Raw genomic sequence first — 21,745 nt, 5'->3', positions numbered from 1 at the left:
CTTCAGTCTCGGACTCCCCCAGCTCTCCACCACAACCCCCCCCCCCAACAGTGGATTTGATTTGCTTGTGTCTGAAAACACGTGATTATGGGACACTGGACTTGAAAGCTTGGGAAAAATAATAAAATGGGGAAACTGCTGGTTTCCTGCCCAAAGCTCAAGTAATATTCTCCGCTTCTAAATCCGTGCTTTTATTCTACCTTTTTCTCTTTTTTGGGGGGCAGGGGGGGAGATGAACAAACTATTACCTCCAACATTCTTTTCTTAGCAACAGCGGCAAGATAGAAGGCACTGCTGTTCCACCACTTAGAAGACAATCATCTATCCTAAAGTCCATATTTAAAGTTCTCCATAAAGATGCAATGATGAAGGCAAGGTTGTTAAAAGCCGGACCTGAGAACTTGGATTCAGAGAAAATGTTAAAGCTCTCAAGGCTGGAGAGCTGGGGAGCTGTCAGCCACAGCGGGACCCTCCTCTGCAGGGACCCAGCCCCTCGGGCAGCCCGGCAGTGGCTGCTTCCCTGAAGCTGCTGTCACTGGCAGCACGGTGCCCGCACATCCGCACCGCAGCCCGGAACGGAGCGCCAAGGAGTGTCTGTGTGCTATCTATCTTTTCACCAAGTCATGTCCCATTCAGCCTGCTGCTTTGTTTCTGTCAGGCCCAAGCCCCAGTGGCTTGGGGGAGCTGTCAGAGACAGGAGACCAACCTGCTTTGTGCTGAGCAGGTAATGCATCTTCCGGGCTCGGTCAGTCCTCTCCTTCTCTTCCCGCTCCAGGTCGGCCTTCTTCTTTTCCCTGGCTTTCATCTCCGCAAACTCATCCAGAGCCTCCCTGCAGGAGAGCAGCCCACAGTTAGTCAGGAAGGGGAAATCTGCGCACACTGGCATTCTTTCGCTGATGGGAATCAAGGAAGTTTTTGAGGGGCAATCATCAGCCACATCCATCAAAATCACAGCTATGATTGATCTTAGCTGCCCATTCGGGGAAAGCTGGCAAGGCTGTGAACAGCACCGATGAACGGGATCTTTCGGTGGTTAGGGTTTTGTAACCAGATGCCTATGTGCTATGATTAATTCAGTAGCTGAGGAATGTCTCAAAATGCAAAGTAAGGGACTAACTCTTAACAATACCCATGGTTGAAAATTAACTGTTCTGAACAGACGTGAATGTACAAGGAAACATCCATGCTACTGGTCTCCTATAGATTTTAATAGTATAGTTAGGAATCACTTATTTTGTAAATGAAGAAAGTGACTAATTTTAAGAACTGTGACGGCTTTTATTTCAGGTACTTCATCTATAGTAAGTTAGCTCAAGTTAGCTTAACAGTGCCGCACTGATCTGCACATAGCTCTGTGACCTAGTTAAAATCTGACTGAGTTTGGAGTAGGGCACCAAAGTAAAAAATCTCTGGGTGGAGGGTGAGAGTAGATGTTCAGCTTCCGGGGGGGTGGGGTGGAGGTGGGGGCCAGAACAGTCCTTTGGCGGTGGGAATGGTGTTGATGTACATTCCTATTAACTTGTAGTCTCATTAATATTAAAAAATATATATGGAATGTAACATAAGTATATGTAAAGGTGTGTACCACGCCATCAACAAGATATGCAACACCTGCACATATGTACTTTTGTATGTGCACATGTGTGTATGCACTTGAAAGTCTGACATTCTGTTCAATCATACTGATAGCTGGAACAAAAGCTAAAGGAAGTGCCTAGGCACATGACTTTCTGAGGATCATGAACATCATTACAGTGACGAGATTTCTTCATTGTATGTCTGAATATTTGGAGGTTTATGTTCAAAGTAAACCTTTAAATATGACTAAAGTATCTGGTAAGCAGAGAAAGATATTATCAGCTCTGAGAAAACCAAATATTCCTTTCATTGACCAAATCTAATTATTCCTGTTAAAATCTTTAAAATCATCCTCTCATCTATTCTTTTTAAAGAAAAGCAACTTAGTGCTTAGTTCTAGAAATACATTTTTGACTAATTCAAGGGGAAATCGAGGAGTTTTATTTTTATTTCAAAAAGACATTTTCATTTTTACTTCAGTGTCTAGAAGCACTTTTGTGACAGTTTTCTGCTGAATGCCACCAGTATAATACTTCATACAAGGTTACATATGAAACATACTGACGTTTAAAAATCACTGTGCTATACCATCGTAGCAGAGCCATTTTTTTCAACATAAGATTAAATTGCAAAATAAATGAATTACTGGGAGTGCCATGGCCCTCACTTTGCCACCCTTCTCTTGAAGATTGCTTATTAGTATAAAGAAAAGAAGTCAGAGAACTGCCTGTTTTGCTTTGAGAATCATATTTGGGGGGCTCCCGGGCCCCCGGAGTGGGGCTGGCTGCACACTGAGATTGTGTGAGCAAGCTGGCACAGTGACCTCTCTGACCTGCATCTCAAGGCTATTATTAATCGCTAAGTAATCTGGAAAAGCCAAACAAATTCGTTTCCATTGAAAGGATCTGTATCTGTGTCTGCGAATTTGTTCTGTACCAAACAAACCTCATTAACTGTGTCCATTTTTGACAAAGAACCAGGAGTTAGAGGTGAATGGTGACCTTCCTTTGTCCTTAGGGTACATACTACAAGGCAGTCACATAGGGATAAATGGGAAACTCAACCAGGAAAAGCAATAATCACACGACACATGAAAACGAACACATTACCAATTTTAATCGTTGCTTTTGAGGCAGTGTACAAAAAACAAGTGCTTCTCCTTAATTCCTTATGACTCTTCAAGCTCATTTGCAACAACCAATAAACGACTATAAGGTTAATTACCCAGCTATCCATGTATTCAATTGTATGTTACTCCAAAGATAAAGAGATTTTCTGAGCTATCATAAAATGGGAAAAAAAATTCATCTATAAGAAGTCCATGCTCTCAAGATGATGTAGATGAACATGAAGTAGTTTTGTTTAGGAATGGAAGAAGAATATGAACACTCAGTGCATGGGTGGGGTACATGGAAGTACACAGAACGCGGATACAAAACTGAAAGTGCTAATTCTTTGAAGTAGTAGAAACAGCTCCTCTTCAGGACCCGGAAATGCAAGAAAACTGTGATCTTAGGGAACTTGACAAGCAGATCTAAATGTGAGAGCCGTGCTCAGAAGGTCAGCTTCCATTACAGAAGGAAACCACAGAGGAAGCCCAGGAGGAGCTGGGAAGCCACAGAATAAATCCCAGAAACTTGACAAAGCGCTAGGAGAACTCACCTGGCACTCTCAAATCGCAAGAGTAATTAATTTAATAGATTCATACAGCTATTGAAAAAAATCAATCTTTCATTCAGAACTGATTGATTGCCTTACTTGAGAGTGTGCTGCTATACTGAACACCACAGTTACCTTTATGTCAAACAGTCTTTGCTAAACGACCACATAGCAAGAGCTGAATAAATAATTTATCCTTATGTGCATAGCCTTACGTATAGCCTTATACACATATATACAGGCTTCTGCTCTGTGATATACATGTTTTTGTTCTATCAATAAGCAGAAAGATATGATGCAGCATAAAGGTGCAACAGAAGTGATGATCCCATTAAGACCAAATGATGGAAACTAAGACCGAATGATGGAAACTATTCTAACTGGAATTCCCCTCAAAAATATGTTTAATGTTGGTGTTCTACACCAAAGTAAAATAGTCTGGGGTGGGGGGAGGGGCAGAGTTCAGGTCCTGGAACAGGGTGGCAGAGGAGGACCTAGTGGGAGTTGTATTGTTATATAGAAATGTTATACATGTACTAACTATTGTATTTTACTGTTCACTATAAACCACTAATCCCCAATAAAGAAATAAAAAAATATTTTAATGTATTCTCTATTATCCAGGAATTTTTTTTATATTTTATTTTATTTATTCCCTTTTGTTGCCCTTGTTTTTTTTATTGTTGTAGTTATTATTGTTGTTGTCGTTGTTGGATAGGACAGAGAGAAATGGAGAGAGGAGGGGAAGACAGAGAGGAGGAGAGAAAGATAGACACCTGTAGACCTGCTTCACCGCCTGTGAAGTGACTCCCCTGCAGGTGGGGAGCTGGGGTTCGAACCGGGATCCATATGCTGGTTCTTGTGCTTTGCGCCACCTGCGCTTAACCCGCTGCGCTACAGCCCGACTCCCTATCCAGGAATTTTTTAATGCAGTATTTTTTATTTCTTTTTTTATTTCTGTACTTTAACCCAGAGGGTTAAAGAATAGGAAAGCTATCAGGGGAGGGGATGGGATACGGAGTTCTGGTGGTGGGAATTGTGTGGGGTTGCACCCCTCTTATCCTATGGTTTTGTCGATGTTCCCTTTTTATAAATAAATAAATAAATAAAAACACTTAAAAGTTTCCAAAATAATTCCAGATTATTTTTAGTGTGTCCCTTCATTCAGGTTCAGTCCTGTTACTATCCTTAAGAAGCAAAGCTGTGATCTCTTGCGGGTAGGTGTTACTGATCATCCGATTTTGTGAATATGGAAATTGCCAGGGTACTGGGGAGAATCCTCCCACCTTTTCAGGGTTCCCCTGAGGCTGAGTGAATGAACAAATACAAGTCAGACAGATAAGGAAGGAGACAGATAAGGAAAAAAAATTTTTTATAATGTTCATAGATTTACACAAAAGTAAGATGAGGCAAAGCAGGGATATACATCCTCATTTGAAGACTTCATATGGCAGAGAGGGCATGATTTCACCTTTCCTCTCAGTATATTCAGGTGACCTTCTCAGAAATGGCGTGCTCACAGAAACACACACCTGGGTGGTTCCCAAACTGTATTCTACATGAGGGGTAGAGAAACTGCTTTCAAAATTAGGAAAAGAACAAAGGGATTGAGATGGGGCAAGAAGCTCTCTGTCTTCAGGTAGGAAGAGAGAGAGAGAGAGAGAGAGAGAGAGAGAGAGATGGAGACAAATAAGGAAAATCCCCACAGCCCTGAAGCTGCCCCCAGTGTGGTGGGCCTTAGGCTAGACCCTGGGTGGCATGTATTGCAAAGTAGACACCCCGCAGGTGAGCTATCCTGCCAGCCCTATCTTCACCCATCTATAAGGGGGAAAAATTAAAAGAGGTTGATTTCAACAATCCTCTAGTGTTTCTACTCTCTTCTAGTTCTGTTGTAGGAAGCCTTCAAAATAAAACAGCTACTTATGTGGTCTACCTGGCCCCTGAAACTCAGGGCGAGTGTTGCAAACTTCATCAGGGCAGCAGTTTATGAGGGAAGCACAGCTGAGAACGAACAAGTCTACATTACACTCACTCACATTCAAACACTCGGGTTGCTCCTGAAATTCACACTTGATTAGAAACCTTGGACTTGAGGCGTCTGTAACACTTAGAAAATTCCTCTGAAAGAAATACAGGCAAACAGGTAGGCAAGAAAGAAGAGAAAGGAAGATAGAAAGAAAGAAAGAAAGAAAGAAAGAAAGAAAGAAAGAAAGAAAAGTGGGAGGGGGAATGGAGGGAGAGAGGAAAGAGAGAGACAGAGAGAAAGGAAAGAGAAGGAGGAAGATAGGAAGGAAGGAAGGAAGGAAAAAGAGGGAGAAGAGGAAAGAGACATATATATATATATATATATATGAGAGAGAGAAAGAGAAAGAGAGAGAGAGAGAGAGAGAATGCAAGGGCCAAGTGCTGCAATAAAAGAAAAATGAAAAAGAAAAGAAGAAAATAAACACTCACTGGGGCTGGTGGTGGCACACCTAGTTGAGCACATGTTATAATGAGCAAGGACCTGGGTTCGATCCCCCAGTCCCCACCTGCAGGTGGGAAAGTATTATGGTATTTCTCTGTCTCTCTCCCTCTCTCTCACCCCCTTCCCTCTTGATTTCTGGCTCTCCACCCAATAAATAAATAAAGATAATACCAGAAATAAACTTATTTGCTTGCTCAGTCAGTCCCAAGGATTTTTTTTTTAAATACCATCAGAAGAAAAGATGTGTCATAATCCAGTCTCTGCCTCCAAGTGCCTTTCAAATAAAAGTAGCTGCCAGCTGACAGGGCTGTGAGGGAGTCCGCCTATGAAGAGACGGGCAGACAGAACTTGGATCACATGGATGGCAAGGTACAAATACTACCCAGTGAGCTACCTCTCCAGATCAAGACAGTGCACTGTTCTTAAAATATGTGGAAAAGGCATAATTAAATAATTTGTGCCACTACATATTTTTAACGTGACTGTATAATTAATTACTAATTGTGGATAAGTAAACTGGTTTTAGGGCAAAAAATCACACACAAGTGCGAACACACACACACACACACACACAAGCATTTTATGTCAATCTAACACATTAAGATGCTACAATCTACCAAACCCAATTGCTGTGACTACTGTACTTCATATGTGAGATGATTCTATAGGGGAAAAAAGGTTACCTGCACAGTGAACACTGCAGACTAATTCACTTCTTGAGAACTGAGATGTAACCTTCTTTATGTTTATGTTACCCCTTCCTGAAAAGAAGCAGTCATCCAGATACAGCTAAATAAAGCCATCTATCAGCTATCAGTCTCTGATCGGAACATTAAGATTTCTAAGTGATGTTTATTGAGATGCTATCTTTAGGCAATCATATTTATCCTCCTTATTTACACAATTATCCATGGTGCTCGACGCATGTCCTTGAGATGGGGAGCAGGGACATCACAGTATGAAAAAGTGGCCTTGCTGCTGGAGTTCATAAATTCTGTTCAGCTTTGGATGAGTTCAAAGAATTGCCATGTAAGAAAAGCCTTACAGAGGGGATTTATCTGATTATGGCAGTAATTATTACCCAGCTGTTTATTGCAGATAGAGAAATAATTCATGTAGGCAATAGGCCGTGGTGGCGATGGTACCCTGCATTTAGTAAATATGCAAACTGTTCTCTTCTAATTAACCAAGCTAGAGGATGCCCTTATTAAACGTATAAACTAAAAGTGCGTTCCTGACAAGTGATGGATTGTTACAGTGTACAAACTCTTGCCACAGAGTGACTGGAGTGAACTTGGGGCTTCACTTCATTAAGAGATCTTGTGGGATAGGGAAATGACGACGGGCAGCCTAACAAGCCTCCCCTGACAGCTGGACAGGGTAGGGCCTGCTGGAGCCGACTCAGCAGAGGTCAGTGGCACAGCTGGACTGGACTGGACTCGACTTCACTCGGGCTCGGATGGTTAGGGTGAGTGGGATGATATAGCAGTCCATTTGAAGATGCAACTGGGGAGTTTGCTGACAAATTAATCTACAAGAGAGCTACTTTTTAGGAGTCCCATGTCTTTCCCATCTGAGAGCCAGATAGTCTCTCTCTCTCTCTCTCTCTCTTTTATTAGCATTAAATTGCCTGATAAGGGGCCTGGTAGTGGCACACCTGGTTAAGCACTGGTATTACAATGTGCAAGGACCTGGGTTCGAGCCCCCGGTCCCTACCTGCAGGGGGAAAGCTTCATGAGTGGTGAAGCAGGGCTGCAGGTGTATCTCTGTCTCTCTCCCTATCACCCCCTCCCCTCTTGATTTCTGGCTGTCTCTATCCAATAAATAAAGATAAGAAAAAAATTTAAAAAGAATTGCCTGATAATTAGAAACAGGCCGGCTAATTATATATATATATATATATATATACATATATATATAATTTTTTATTTATAAAATGGTTTTAAAATAGCTTCCACTTTGGTCCATGATCCCAGAGGTATAAAAAATAGGGAAGCTTCCAATGGAGGGGATGGGACATGGCACTCCGGTGATATGGACTGAACTGTTCCCCTCTTACCCCATGATCTTGTCAATCATTACTGAATTACCAATAATTTTTTCAAAAGTTGAAAAATAAGAAAATATAAAGCAGAACTTGGACTGGGTCAGGTGTGCTGCACCACAGTAAAGGACTCTGGGTAGTAGGGGGAGGGTTCAGGTCCTGGAACATGGTGGCAGAGGAGGACCTAGAGGGGGTTGGATAGTTATATGGAAAACTGAGAAATGTTACACATGGACAAACTACTGTATTTTACTATTGACTGCAAACCATTAATCCCCCAAAGAAAAAAATAAAAATAAAAAGATACAAAATATAGCTTCCAAAAAGTAAATGGAGGAAATGGATATGAAATCAGTCTTCACATAGACTCTGACTGAGTTTCACTTCTTTTTGTCCAGAAATTATGAAATAATTCATAGCTTTTAGTCTATGGTCACCTATACTTTAAGGTGTAACCACTCATTCTTGATCAAACCTCTCTAAAGATACCTGCAATCTGATTAAAGATCTCAGGGAAAACACTGCTTAGAGGGAAGTCCCACACATGCTGAAATAAAACTAAAATATTTCCATTGAAATTGTAGACAAGGCAAAAATATAAATCGCATGGGTTGCTGTGGTCATTAACAACATCAGCAGTATAAAGGGCCCAGCACAGCTGCTACCCCGCTCAGCAGATAGTGGATATTAGCACGGTGCTGGAGTGACAGTACCTCTCGGCGATGAAGAAGATGAACTCTTAGTGTTTTCATTGGGAGTCGAGGCGCCATCTTCAAAAAATGGCGTCTGGAGAACTGGGTGTCCACATGTAAAAGTATAAAGTTGGGTGTTTCCCATGCACCATACACAAAAATTACTGCAGAAGGGATGAAAGGGGCTGGGAGATACAGCACAGTGGTGGTGATGTGCAGGGCTTGCATGTTTGAGGTTCCACATTCAGTCCCCGGCTCTGCCAAGAGCCATGGCAGAGTGGTGCACTGGTCGAATTAAATTAAAACAAGAAAGTGTACTAAGCAGCTAAACATAAGACCTCTCTCTCTTAAAGTCTTAGAAGGAAACAGAGAGAAAGCTCAGGACACTGATGTGTCGGGTTTGATGAAACGTCAGGATCTTGTCCTTGGTCCCCAAGTCAGTCAGTCTGTGTGGCATGACACAGCCTGTGCCCCTCCCACCCCACCCTCTCCAGTGTTGGGTGGTGAGGTGAGAGGTGGAGCGGCTCTCCAAACTTCCTCCTTTCTGCATACTGGTCTTTAAGTCTAACATGTCACCTCTCCATAATGACTGGGTAATGCGTTCCCTAGAATTCTCTTATGCCTCTCCCTTTAAAAACTTATTTACCTTTTATTAGTTAATAAGACTTTTTTTTTTGCCTCCAGGGTTTTTGCTGGGGCTCACTGCCTGCACTACTGAACAGACTGTTCCTGGTCCATTATTCCCCATAACCCATAAGGTGGGCATGGGGTAAGGTGTGGTGACCACATGGGGTGCCTCCACAGGGAGCCTGTTGGTACAAGTGTGAGAGTCTTCTGCCCCCAGCAGCCGGGTGGGGCTGCCTCTCACAGCTGCCCAGATAATCAAGTAACTTCTGAGTGTTTTGTTTCTGGGCATTACTAGGTTCAAGGCACCACAACGCATGCCCTGTATCTAGATGTCACTTCCAAGTCTGGAGCCTGTGGTCTTCCATGCGGGTTTCCATGTTCAGTCAGTGATTCCGTTCGTCTACAGAACGGGTCTGGGTGAGGAGACAAAGTCTGACAGACTTTAGCTGCTTTTTTGTCTACTGTCTGGGTTGTGTGTTGCTTCTCACTCACGGCATCTTGTTTTCCTAAGTCCCATGTATTTTCCCTGGACCAGACTGTGTTTGGGGGAAAAAAAAAAAAAGATTTTCAGGACTAACCACAGGCCTAGGACCATGCACCTTCCTTTAGAAAGGCTTTTCACATGCCTAAACGAAGAGTCTGGGACCACCTAAGTTCAAGTTTAACATAGAAGCTAAAGGGCAGTTTGGCTAGAAATCTCACCAGTTGATGTTTTGAGGGGTCTTTGTGAAGGTTAGTGTGTTTTGGGGAAATAGGTTGTTTTGTTTGTTTGGTTGTTTGTTTTTTTTACCAGAGCACTGCTCAACTCTGGCTTATTGTGGTGCAGGGGATTGAACCTGTGACTTTGAAGCCTCAGGCATGAAAGTCTCCTTGCATAACCATTATGCTACATATCCCTCACCTAGTGTGTTTTTGTTGCTGCTTACGTATGAGAGGTCAACAAGAACTCCCACCCTTGACGGCTAAGCTGAGCTCCTGCTTCTGCTTGATGCTGCGAGGCTGCCAGCAGCACAGTCACACAGACGTCCTTCCAGGAAGGGACTCCATCTTTGTCTTCTATATTCTGGCCAGTAACTGATTCACTCTGCTGATAACTCTGTGATGTTTCTATCAACAGGGGAAGGGTTGGTCTGGATTGCATAGCCATGATCAGACAAAAAACATCCTTGATCTGATCTTTGTTATGGGCTGACACACTTGTCAGGGCCTGGGCGTGATCTCCAGCCAGGCAATCCCTGAACTTCATAGCTGCTACCTGTAACTATACTACCTTGAGTCGTGTTGATACTTGGGACTTCACACGAGAGCACTCTGCTTAAACACACAGGGTGCTGAGTGGCCACCCTTGCAAAGCTGGGCTCCCTCCCACCTCTGCTCACAGGCCATGTGTAGTCCTGGTTTGTGCATTACAGAGGAACCTGCTTAAGGGGCAGAGAGGGAGCAGTGTGTACATTGTCTGAAAAGAGCCTACCTGCCATTTCAGTTGACGTCAAGGTCTTGATGGCGAGGACGTGCATGGCACAACACAGTGGATGAGGCCTGAAAACACACTTCACACTACACTGCTGGTTCCTAACCGGGTACCAAACTGCCTTTGATCATCAGATTCCCACACTTACAACTTACTGACTGGGTCACACTTACAACTCACTGGTGCCTGGAGGAAAGTGGCCCTGAATGCACTAGCACCAGCAACAGAGAAGGCTACACAGAAAGCCTATGGAAGAGGGAGGTGTTCACTGAGCCTAAATACCCTCTGTCACAATCAAAATCTAACAGTGGATCAAAAGTATGAAGAGGCAACATGCCTTTTGTTTTCTTTAAATGGCAGACTTTAGACCTCCAGACTTAGCACTACCTAGATTTGTGACCTTCTATGGGTTACGTAGACCCCAGGGCTTTGTTTTTGACGTTTCAACTGTTGTAACAGATCCAGAAAGTGATTTCTGTAGCTGGAACAACATGTAAAGCACTGTGCACACATTAGGTGTTTAGCAAATATGATTTGTTATGATTAGTCAACTTAGAGAGTTGGCCATTGTTTGCAGTGTCTAAATGTGTCCGTGTAAATTTCAGCTTGATAATGAATTGCAATGTATGACTGGGCTTTCTCTTGGTGCTATTTACTCAAAGCACGCAGGCATGCTACATCAAGAGCCAGCTGTCCAAGGTATTTCTTTCATTGATATTTGCACCAGTTAAGCAGTGTTTCAGTTGCTTTGCTTTTGGCCTACTTGCCCTGTGTGCAAAGAGGAAGCTGTTACCAAGCATACATTCGCTGTTTGCTGTATTCCTGATTCTTGTTTTCGTTAGTATTTCCCGAGTTAACATCAATACTGACTTCGAGACAGGGCTGGTCAAAGTGTGCAGATGCGTGTGAGCAAGAGTCGGGTGCATGCCAGTGGCTCTGCAGCGGGTTTCTCTTGCACGCTGTTTTGATTTCCGGCCTGGAAGGGAATGCTGGTTCCCTTTATGTTTCTCCTTTTTAATTAAAACACAACTGGAAACACACCGTCTAGATAGCTTAATGTATTAAACGTCTTCAACTCCGGGGACTATGCGGCAGGCACTGTGTTTCCCTGACGCAGAGTGGTCAGCTCTTCTGTTTTGTCATTACCCTAATGCACATGTTGACTCTGGTTTTCTGCCAGAGCAAGATTCCTTAGAGATCATAATGGTGACCATGGTGAGGCTCCCAGATAACCACTAGAAGGACACAAGATTAAGCCCCAGTCTTCTGAACTGAGCTTCTTAGAAACTCAAGGCGCATTCATTAACACCACTCTCAAAGTTCTTTTTGCTTTATCCTTGAAAACGAATGCAAATGAGCAGATTACAAAGACAGCATTAACACAAATATTGACATAAATATTTTGAAACAGCAAGCTGTTCATTAGCTCTTAGTTCTGGATTGTGACTATCATTACTGGGAACAGATACTAACCGTTAAGCAGAAAATGCAACAAAATGCAACATCAAGAGGGAAACTGAATTCTAAGACCTAAGAGGATCTGTCAAAGGTCCACTGTAAGATAGTCTTGTGGAAAGAACAGTAATACGCATATAACAGAAAGCCACTCATTAATTTTCTCAAATAAATAAATAAATAAATCTTTAGAAAGAAAAACAAGAAAACAAATCATGAGAAGGTGGCATGAAATCAGTGGGTGAACTATATATACTCTTTTTCAGCTGCCAGTCCCTGTTCAGGGCGCCATTTGCCGGCCCCAGTTCGGGGCACCAGTTGCTGGCCTAGCTTCGCGGGTGGGAGACAGATGACCAGGGACTCATGGCTGAGCTGGGAACACAGTTCAGTCTTTATTGAAGAGCGGGGATGCAGTTCAACAATCTAATCTCTTCTAATCTCTTCATTAGAAAGGTCTGTCTTTTATGTCTCCTGAGGCGGAAGTGTCAGGAAGAGGAAGTACGTAGGATGGGGGTGGGGAGAAGGAAAACAGCGCTCGAATTGGGGATTAAACCAATGAAAACAATGATTATGTAAATAGACCACAGCCTCAAGCCATGTAACAGAAGGGGTCTTAGAAGCAGAATTTAGAAGCATACCAACACTCAGCCCAGAGAAAGCAAGCTATATGGCAGCTCCTCGGGGAGGCAGCTACAGAAAATGTGTTCTGTTCAGAGCTGGGTGGCGGTGGGATCAAAAAGGCTAGTGCCAGAAGGCTAAATGAACTCCAAGTAAATAAAGTGTAATTCATCTAGGACAAAATACTAGTTAGAAAAGAATGAATGAAGTACCAGTGTCTGCAACAGTGTGGATGGACCTTGAAATCACTGGGTTAAACAAAAGAAACCAATTGCAAAAGAGTACAGGTTGTAACATCTGATTGATGTGAAATGTCCACAATAAGTAAACTTTCAGAGACCGAGAGTAGGTCTATGGCAGCCTTGGGGTGAGTAGGGTAGGCTGGGGATAGGACTTCTCTGTAGGATAACAAAAGTGTTGCCAACTAACTGCTGGGTGGTTTTACACCTTTGTAGATAGTCTGACAACTATATACTTTAACTGAGTAGCACAGCATATTTGAAATGGCTGAACGGCATGTTTTTTGAATTACTTATCAACAAAGCTGTTACAATAAAATAAAGGCATCTTTCAGAAACACTTCCATGAGGTACAGAGAGAAAAGCATACATACCACAACTGTTCTTTCGTTTTTTAGATAGAGACAGAGAGGCAGAAGGAGAAAGACCAAGGCTGAAAGTGACCACAAGCACCGAAGCCTGGTTCTCCACCATGGCCATGGCGGTGCACTACCCATGCGAGCGACTCTCTATAAATGTCAAGGGACACGAGTCAAAAAAGTCCATACAGAGTCGACAAACTGGAAAGCTGCTTCATGCTGATGAAGGACAGTTTTACACTTAGAGCAGCCACGGCTAGGAGCTATTAATAATCAACAACTACATAGCGCATTAAGATTGGGGGATAAATTGCTTTTTGCTCGAATTTCTGTTAAAAAAAGGGTCATTTTCTGCACTGCAAGCTAACAATGTTTTATTAATGTTATCAACCTGTGACCCTGTAGCTAATTTTTTTATTTCATTATATTATGTTCTTATTCATTACCTGGGGGCAGTGTCTGCATATCAGGCTACATGTTACAAAAGAACATATCAATGGAGTTGCAAAGTCGGTCTTAATCAGTCCCATTTATCTTTGTGATGGGTTCACTCTTGGTGATGAAAGTACACTCTTGTATATGTATAGCTAATTTCTTTACTATTAACTACAGAATAAACACACTGGTCATAGTAACGAAGGAGCAAAGAAGCTCTCTTGGTGTGGAACATGTGTGGAACGGGAGGGAATCACAGCCAGTGAAGTAAGCCGGAAGGAGAAGGGCAGTGCTGGATGGTCTCCACTGGGACCTAGAAACAAAGCAGGCTGATGCCTTGGCATCTCTTACAGAACAGTCAGGACTCAGAAGGGGGTGGGGGGTAAGGCGGTGGCTAAGAGGGACTGTGGTGGTGAAGGACGACACATACTGTGGAGGCTGACAACTACTTTTGGGGGGAAAAATGGAGGTATAGTCCTGTGACATCAACAGTCCTGTAAGTCAACATTTCCTCAAGAGAGTGATACGAAAGTTGAAAAAAAGGGAGACAGCCAAGAAAGCAAAGCTAAGCCCAGTATTGTCTCATAGCCCAGGAAGATGAAATGCAAAACCAATCTAATTTGACTAACTTCTTCTTTGATACATGACTTACCTTGTCTGAAGACAGAGGACTCCACATAAGTGTTTTGTCCTCAGGTAAACATTAAATTGAAAACGAGTGTGCTCCTTGAGCAGACAATAATTAATTACGGCCTAAAAGGAGCAGAGATGCTGTGGGCAACGGCCATTGTGAGAAGTGTCCAGACTCTATCCATGCCAGCCAGAGGATGATAAGGACGGCCTGAGGAAGCATCATGGCCTTTAAAACTGACCAGGCATCCGGTCCCAGTGAACACAGAGAGATGAGCAGGAAGACAGATCACAGGGTAACGAAGGGGGATGTTACTCTGAAGGGAAGAAAGGGATTTTAAAGACTCTGAAGCAGAGAAGAAATGTCTGCGAGGCAGTTCTCTTGGCACTGTTGTGCAAGATGGGAAGCTGGGAGGAAAGAGCGCCATCAGAATGCCCTGTGAAGAGTCCGCCTGCAGCAGGCAGGGGACGCGGTGGGGAGCTCAGGACATGAGCGTCTGGGGTCCAGGTTCCATCTCTGGCTCTACACTTGCTGAAGGGACACTCTGCTTCTCTCGAATGTTCACACCATAAACAAACACACAAACAAATAAATACTCGGGGTGGGCAGCAGCCTGCCTGCATATTACCACACTGAGGCCCTGGGTTCGAGACCTGGCATCATATTAGGGCACCACTGAACCAGGAAAAAGTCTCTAGAGCAGTCTCTCTTTACATACATGTGAAATAAGCGTGCAGACAGCAGCCCGGGAGCACTGGGGCTGTGCATATGTGAGGTCCCAGAGCCCACACCAGACAGAGACTGCTCGGAGTGGGTGCTGGGAGTGGTCATACACAACTAGTGGAACAGGTAAAGACAACCAGATTTAAAAGTCAGACAAGTGCAATCTCGACAGAGCCCAAAACTCGGAGTAAAAGGGGCTGTGAGACAAAACACATAAAGATTTTTATACACTTCACATAAACAAGCAGACTATGATTTATACGAAAGGAAACAGCAAAAGCAGGAGCACAAAATAAGCTGAGAGGCACGGGGACAGTTAAGAAGTTAAGATGATGAAGTTAAACACTTGGTTGTTCAATTAAAATGCAGAAATTTAGCCAGGGTGGAAAAACAAAACCCATTTATCTGTCTTTAGAGAACATCTGAAACAAAATACTACATGCAGAGAGCAAAAAATCTCAATAAATTCCCTACAGCAATAATTGCACAAAACATCTTTTCTGACTATAATACGATAAACCTAGAAATAAATTTGCTTAATGTTTCAACTACCACAAGAAGAAGTCCAAATACTGGAGATTGAAAACTGAATTTCTAAGAGGGAATAAAATGCAAATAGAAAAGAGAAGCATATATCAAAATACATGCCGTGTGGGCAAGACTATATGGATGTGGCGAATGTTTAAGTGCTTTAATTACTGAGAGCAATGGACCTGAAGTTATGAAGCAAGAAGTAAAGGAAACTTTACATGACATCACAGCAAGATAGACAATAAGGACATATTCAAAACAGCAAAACCTGGACACACTTGCAGCTCCGATTTTTAAAAACCATTCTGAACAATGCTATTGACATATTCACAGCCATGAAAATATTTACAATATTTTGTGGAGTGAAAGATAACATATATATATATATATTATATATATATATATATATATGTATTTTTTTTTTTTTACAAAGTATATATTTGTAAGCACAGAAGTGATATAAAAATGAACATTTCAGTGCCTATGATATAGCAGGCCCAGTTTTAGCATTTCATATGTTGACTCTTTTGCATTCACAGTAGATCTCTACTGTAACTCTACAACTTTCCAGACTATGAATGAAGAGACTTGGGAAAAGGGAAGTTAAAGACTGTGTCTGAGGTCACACAGCTATTTAATGACAGAGGTCTGGAAGAGCATACATCAAAATATTAGTACGTGTTTATTTCTGAGTGATGGGATAATAGATGGCTTTCTGCTTCCTGTACGCTATGTGTTTTCAGCATTTCTATAATGGCATGTATTATTTATGAAATAATGAAATAGAGGGTTTTCGAAAGGTCAAAGTCAGATAAATAGGAAACAGGACAATGAGTAAAGACCAAAAAACTTTTTTTGCTTTGAAAATTAGCACTGAAATAGCTGCCTGACAATTTTGAGAACAAAAGTTAAAACTCAATTAAAATAAATAAGAAAGAAATTAACTATAATTGACATTTGAGTTAAAATAGTTATTAAAAAAAACATAGGTATGGAGCAATGGATGAGTGGTTGAGAAAGTTGTGGTCTACATACACAAAGGAACACTGCTCAGCTATAAAGAATAGTGAATTCACCTTCTTCACATCACCTTGGATGGAGCTTGAAGGGACCATGTGAAGTGAGGTCAGCAGAAATGGAAGAATGAATATGGGATGATCTCACGCATGGAAAGATGTGGAGAAACAAGAACAGAAAGGGGAGACATAAAGTGAACGTTGGACTGGTTTGGTAAATCACACCAAAGCAAAGGATTCTGGGGAAGGAGGCCAGGAAGAGGGATGGAGATAAGGGAAGGTTCAGGTCCTGGTACACGATGATGGGCCTAATCTAAGGGTGAGAGTGTTTTACAGACGTCTGTCTTGATGAGAGGAGAAATTGTGCCTGTGTGCCAGCAACTGTATTGTAAACTATTAACCAACCAACGAAAAAGATAAAGGGAAGAAAGATGAAACAAGTCAATAAATAGAATGTTTTCCAAACTATGTATGGGGCTTACACCTATGGTTTAATCTCTGGAAGCATTTTACTGAAAATTTCTTCTTCCTAAGTGAACTAATTTGCATAGAGCCAAGAGATGTCTACTACATGCATAAATAATCCAATTCATAGTTGAGAAAGTATTTAAAATGTGACAACAATGTTAAAGTACATAAAATTTAATATCAATATTGAATCTGTGTTTGATATTCACACACACACACACACACACACACACACACACACACACACACTCTCACACACACACAGAAAAGGAAAGATTTCCCTGGTGCCATGCTAATTGTGACTAGAGTTTGAACCCTGGACTCAAACATGGCGAGACAGGTGGACTACTACTTAGCCTCAATGAAGGTCAATGTTAAGGAGCTTGGCATTTATATGAAAGTCACATTTACGGCAGTTTGTTTAAATACAGGACCCCTCTTGTTTAGGACTCCTCATATGTTTAGGCTAATCAAGTTTGTATGTTGTGGACCTGACACATTGTTTATAGAATAAAAGAATAAATCAATGAAAAATTCGATACCTACCTGTGTTAACTATCACTGAGTTTTAGAAGTAGTCCTAAATATAGTTAACAGCCATCTCTGCTGAGTTGCCCCTCTAAGGTTGTCACAATAGTTCAGTGATGATGCCTCACCTTATTGCTTCATTGGTTTCTGAAACAGCTCTCAGGTAGTTTTTCAAATAATAATAATTAAAACAGTATTTCCGGATCTTATAACCTCGCCATCGCCTCTGAATCTGTTGAAGAAAACAAAAAGATAAAATCTACCAGCAAACGTGTGTGTGTGTGTGTGTGTGTGTGTGTGTGTGTGTGTGAGAGAGAGAGAGAGAGAAAGAAAACATTACTAGTTCTTCAAAATCAAGTTACTGGAAGATGATCATGACATCAAACAAGGTCTTGGGGTCTTCCACTATTCTAACCGTAAATATAGCTGCAAGTGTAAGCTGTAGCTATATAGCTATTAGAAACTAGCACAAAGGGCCGTGGAGATAACACAGCTTCAGAGCACAAGACTGGAGTGCCTGGGGCCTCAGAGGTCCCAGGTTTAATCTCCAGCACCACGATATGCTGGAGCCAAGCAGAGCTCTGGCCTCTCTCCCTCTCTCATTCTCTTTACTCACTCATAAAAATAAAACAAAATATTATAGAACTCTCATAAAAATTAATATAATACTATAGAAAGCAAAATATGCTTATAGGTTATTGTATATGGTTATTATATATGGGTATAGGTTATGCTTATAGGTTATAGGTTATTGTAATTAATTTTAAAACATTTATTATTTCAGAAACATTAAGTGAGGACGTAATTGTTGGAAGACTAAAAATTTGCTTTACCAATTCCTATCATTTCTACTTCCTGACCAAACAAGTTTTGTTCCCATAGTCAACTGGTTTTTAAAGACCGTGTTGGATCTCACTGAAGTCAGGTTTTATACATGAACTTTTCAAATTCAGCAGCCTCTAAATCTTTTGAAAACTGCCTTGGCATCTTCATCCTGACTGAAATCTTAAAGCTTCTGGGAGGAAGTAAGGAGTCAGGCACAAGGCCTGCTCTAGCTCCTGTGTGTGAGGCCGAGGTTCAGGCCAGCACCCCACCCACAGGAGGTGCTGTGGCAGGAGGGAGTCTGGGGGCTCTGGTATCTCTCCATGTTCAGTGCCATGCTGGTCCCTGTTTTTCTACCTGAATGAAAAAAATGACCTGCATGGTCAAATTGTGCATGTGTAAGGCTCCATTTCTACAAATAAATCATAAGTTAAATAAACACATGCATTTGAATGTCTTGAGCAATAACGATATCTAACATTATATTGAATTCTTACTATGTGCAAGGCTGTACTACAAGGATAATGTCTGTACTTACACATTCACTTTTCAGAACACTCCCACAAAGTAAACACTTACATCTTATTAGAATGAGAATTAGTTAAATAAACTGCTAAAAAGAGAAGTTCCATTACATTCTCACAATCACCTGGCTATTGGTGATAGATCCAGGAGTCAAGTCAAGACTTCAGAACCTGTTTGCTAAGCTACTGCAGCAGACAGCTGGGAGCAAAGAGAATGGTATTCGTTGTCAGTGAATGAACACTTCTACTGAAAGGACCTGTCTATATCTCCTACTGTGACGCTGACATTCAAGTCATTTTTTTTTTTATCAGAACAGATGATCAGTGTGGTTTTTTTTTTTTGTTTTTTTTTTTAGCTGAGAGGAGGGTTGGGAGAACTAGGAGAAAAATACTTTTATGTATTTCTAGACAGATGTCGCATAAATCCCCACCAGTCATGAGAAATAGTCAATCTCCTTAAATTCCATCTTAGCTAATGGAATATATACTAGAAAACACTAAACACAAACAATAGATCCTAGTTTTCAAGGAGGTGGGGAGTGCCCAAATACCTCAACTCTTTAAGGTATAAAGGAGAAAGAAACAGTAAAAAAGAAAAAAAAAAGTTTTAACTTAAGACTTCTTTCTTAGCAAGAGAGACATAGAAAGCATTCAGATATATGAATGCCAGGGATTCATGCTAAGATCGACCCAGTCTGGAAAAGAGAAATTTCCCATGAGTGGTCCCCACTTCCGTTTATCTTGTCCATCTCCAAAACCCTCTCCCTTTACACTGTCTGAACTGGAAGACGCTTTGAAGAGGGTTAAACCAGGAATGGCTGCTGGCTATGATAATAACATCACCCCAGAACTCATTCTTAACTTGGGCCCCGCGACAAAGAAGTGGCTCACTACATTCCTGTCCCACATCTTGGAATCTGAATCTATGCCCAAAATTTGGCGTCGTGCGAAGATAATAGCAGTTTTGAAAACAAAGAAAGACCCAACACTGGCCACCAGCTATAGACCAATTTCTCTCCTCTCCGTGTGTTACAAACTCCTTGAGAGGCTGCTTCTGTCACCTATTTCTCCTCTTACAGAGAAATTCCTATCACCCGCCCAAGCTGGTTTCCGCCCAGGAAGATCTACCTGCGAACAAGTCCTGGCCCTCTCAACTTACATTGAAAATGGATTCCAGAAGAATTTAAAGACAGGTGCTGTCTTTGTTGATCTCACAGCAGCCTATGACATGGTCTGGCACCGTGGTCTCCTAGTCAAGATCTCAAGATGCCTGCCTCCATGGGTGGCCAACACTATATCGTTTCTTCTCCAAAACAGAAGATTCCGGGTGCATCTGGGTGACAAGTCTAGCAGACTTGTCTCAAGTGGCCTCCCCCAGGGCTTTGTTCTGGCTCCTACGCTATTTAATATTTACATCAATGACCTTCCAGAAACTTCTTCAAGGAAGTTTATCTATGCCGATGACATCTGCTGTGCAACTCAGGCATCCAAGTTTGACATCCTCGAGGAAACACTCACAAAAGACATGTCTCTGATATCTGATTACTGTAAAAAATGGCAACTAATCCCTAGCACTGCAAAAACGGTATCATCTGTTTTCCATCTACACCATGCCTCGGCCTCGCGTGAGCTTAATGTGCAGCTTGGCGATACGAGAATCCGGCATGAAGCCCAGCCAGTCTATCTTGGCGTTACTCTCGATCGCACCCTGTCATTTCACGAACATCTCATAAAAACTGCAGCAAAGGTGGGCGCGAGGAATCACATCATTGCAAGACTGGCCAGCTCCTCATGGGGCGCGAGCGCTTCCACACTACGATCATCATCTCTGGCATTATGCTATTCCACTGCAGAATACTGTGCCCCAGTATGGTTCCATAGCCCCTATGTCCACTTGGTCGATTCCAAATTATATTCCTCCACGAGGATAATTTCTGGAACCATCCGTTCCACCCCGGTCCCATGGCTGCCAGTTCTTAGCAACATCGCCCCGCCAGATATTCGTCGGTATGCGGCATCATCTAAGTTCATTTCCCACGTCTACGCTCGGCCAGACCTGCCAATATACGCGGATATCTTCGCCCACCCTGTCCAACACTTGACGTCTTGTCACCCAATCTGGTCCCCTACGCCTACACTGAACTTCTCTGTTCCAGACTCTTGGAAACAGAGCTGGCAGTCAGCTGAGGTAAAGAACAAACACCTCATCACAGACCCCTGCGAGCGTCAACCCGGCTTTGACCTAGCACGTTATGATTGGGCCCTCCTCAATCGCTATCGAACAGGCCATGGCCGGTGCGCCGCTATGTTCCATCGCTGGGGAGCCAAAGACGACCCGAACTGCCCCTGCGGCTCCAGACAGACTATGACCCACATAGTCAACGACTGCCACCTCTCCAGATTCAAAGGAGGTCTCGAAACTTGACATCAGGCTCAACCTGACGCTGTTGACTGGCTACGGAAGAAGGGCAAACGCTAGAAGAAGAAGAATGCCAGGGATCAAAATCAGGGCCTCACATTCCCCAGTCCCTTCCCTGCCACCTCACCTCCGGGCTGCAAAGATTTCTGATTACTAACACAGTCTTGCATAGTGATATAACTTCATCCCCTATAAAATTTCCCAGTAGTTTACAGAAAAACCATGGAGTGCTTCTACATTGTGAATGGTTCTTCTATTTCTAGATTTTAAATAGTTTGGTAGGCTACAGAACACAATTGTTCTCAAATTGTTTTCATTTTTTAATATGAAAAGATAACTAGTAGAAAAATGAGAGGGGGTCAGGTGGTTCAGTGCACATATCACTGTGCACAAGGAGCCAGGCTCAAGCCCCTGGTCCTTACCTGCAAGGGAAAGCTTC

At 42.4% G+C, this 21,745-nt stretch overlaps 1 protein-coding gene across 1 annotated transcript in view; it reads right to left on the bottom strand.

Moving 5' to 3' along the window:
- SPATA17 (spermatogenesis associated 17) overlaps positions 1–21,476 on the bottom strand; it is a 108,471-nt gene extending 86,995 nt beyond the window's left edge. Inside the window, exons 1-3 of the mRNA XM_060179217.1 lie at positions 21,405–21,476; positions 17,670–17,773; positions 707–830 (exon numbers count right to left, since the gene is read on the bottom strand). Of these exons, the coding sequence (XP_060035200.1) occupies positions 707–830; positions 17,670–17,773; positions 21,405–21,476 (300 nt within the window). The remainder of the gene's footprint in view (positions 1–706; positions 831–17,669; positions 17,774–21,404) is intronic.
- Positions 21,477–21,745: the final 269 nt, after the last annotated feature.

This window comes from Erinaceus europaeus, chromosome 19, assembly GCF_950295315.1.
Source record: "Erinaceus europaeus chromosome 19, mEriEur2.1, whole genome shotgun sequence".
NCBI lineage: Eukaryota > Metazoa > Chordata > Mammalia > Eulipotyphla > Erinaceidae > Erinaceus > Erinaceus europaeus.
Note: the sequence above shows the minus strand (reverse complement) of the source record. Positions and strands in the feature narration are given on the sequence as shown.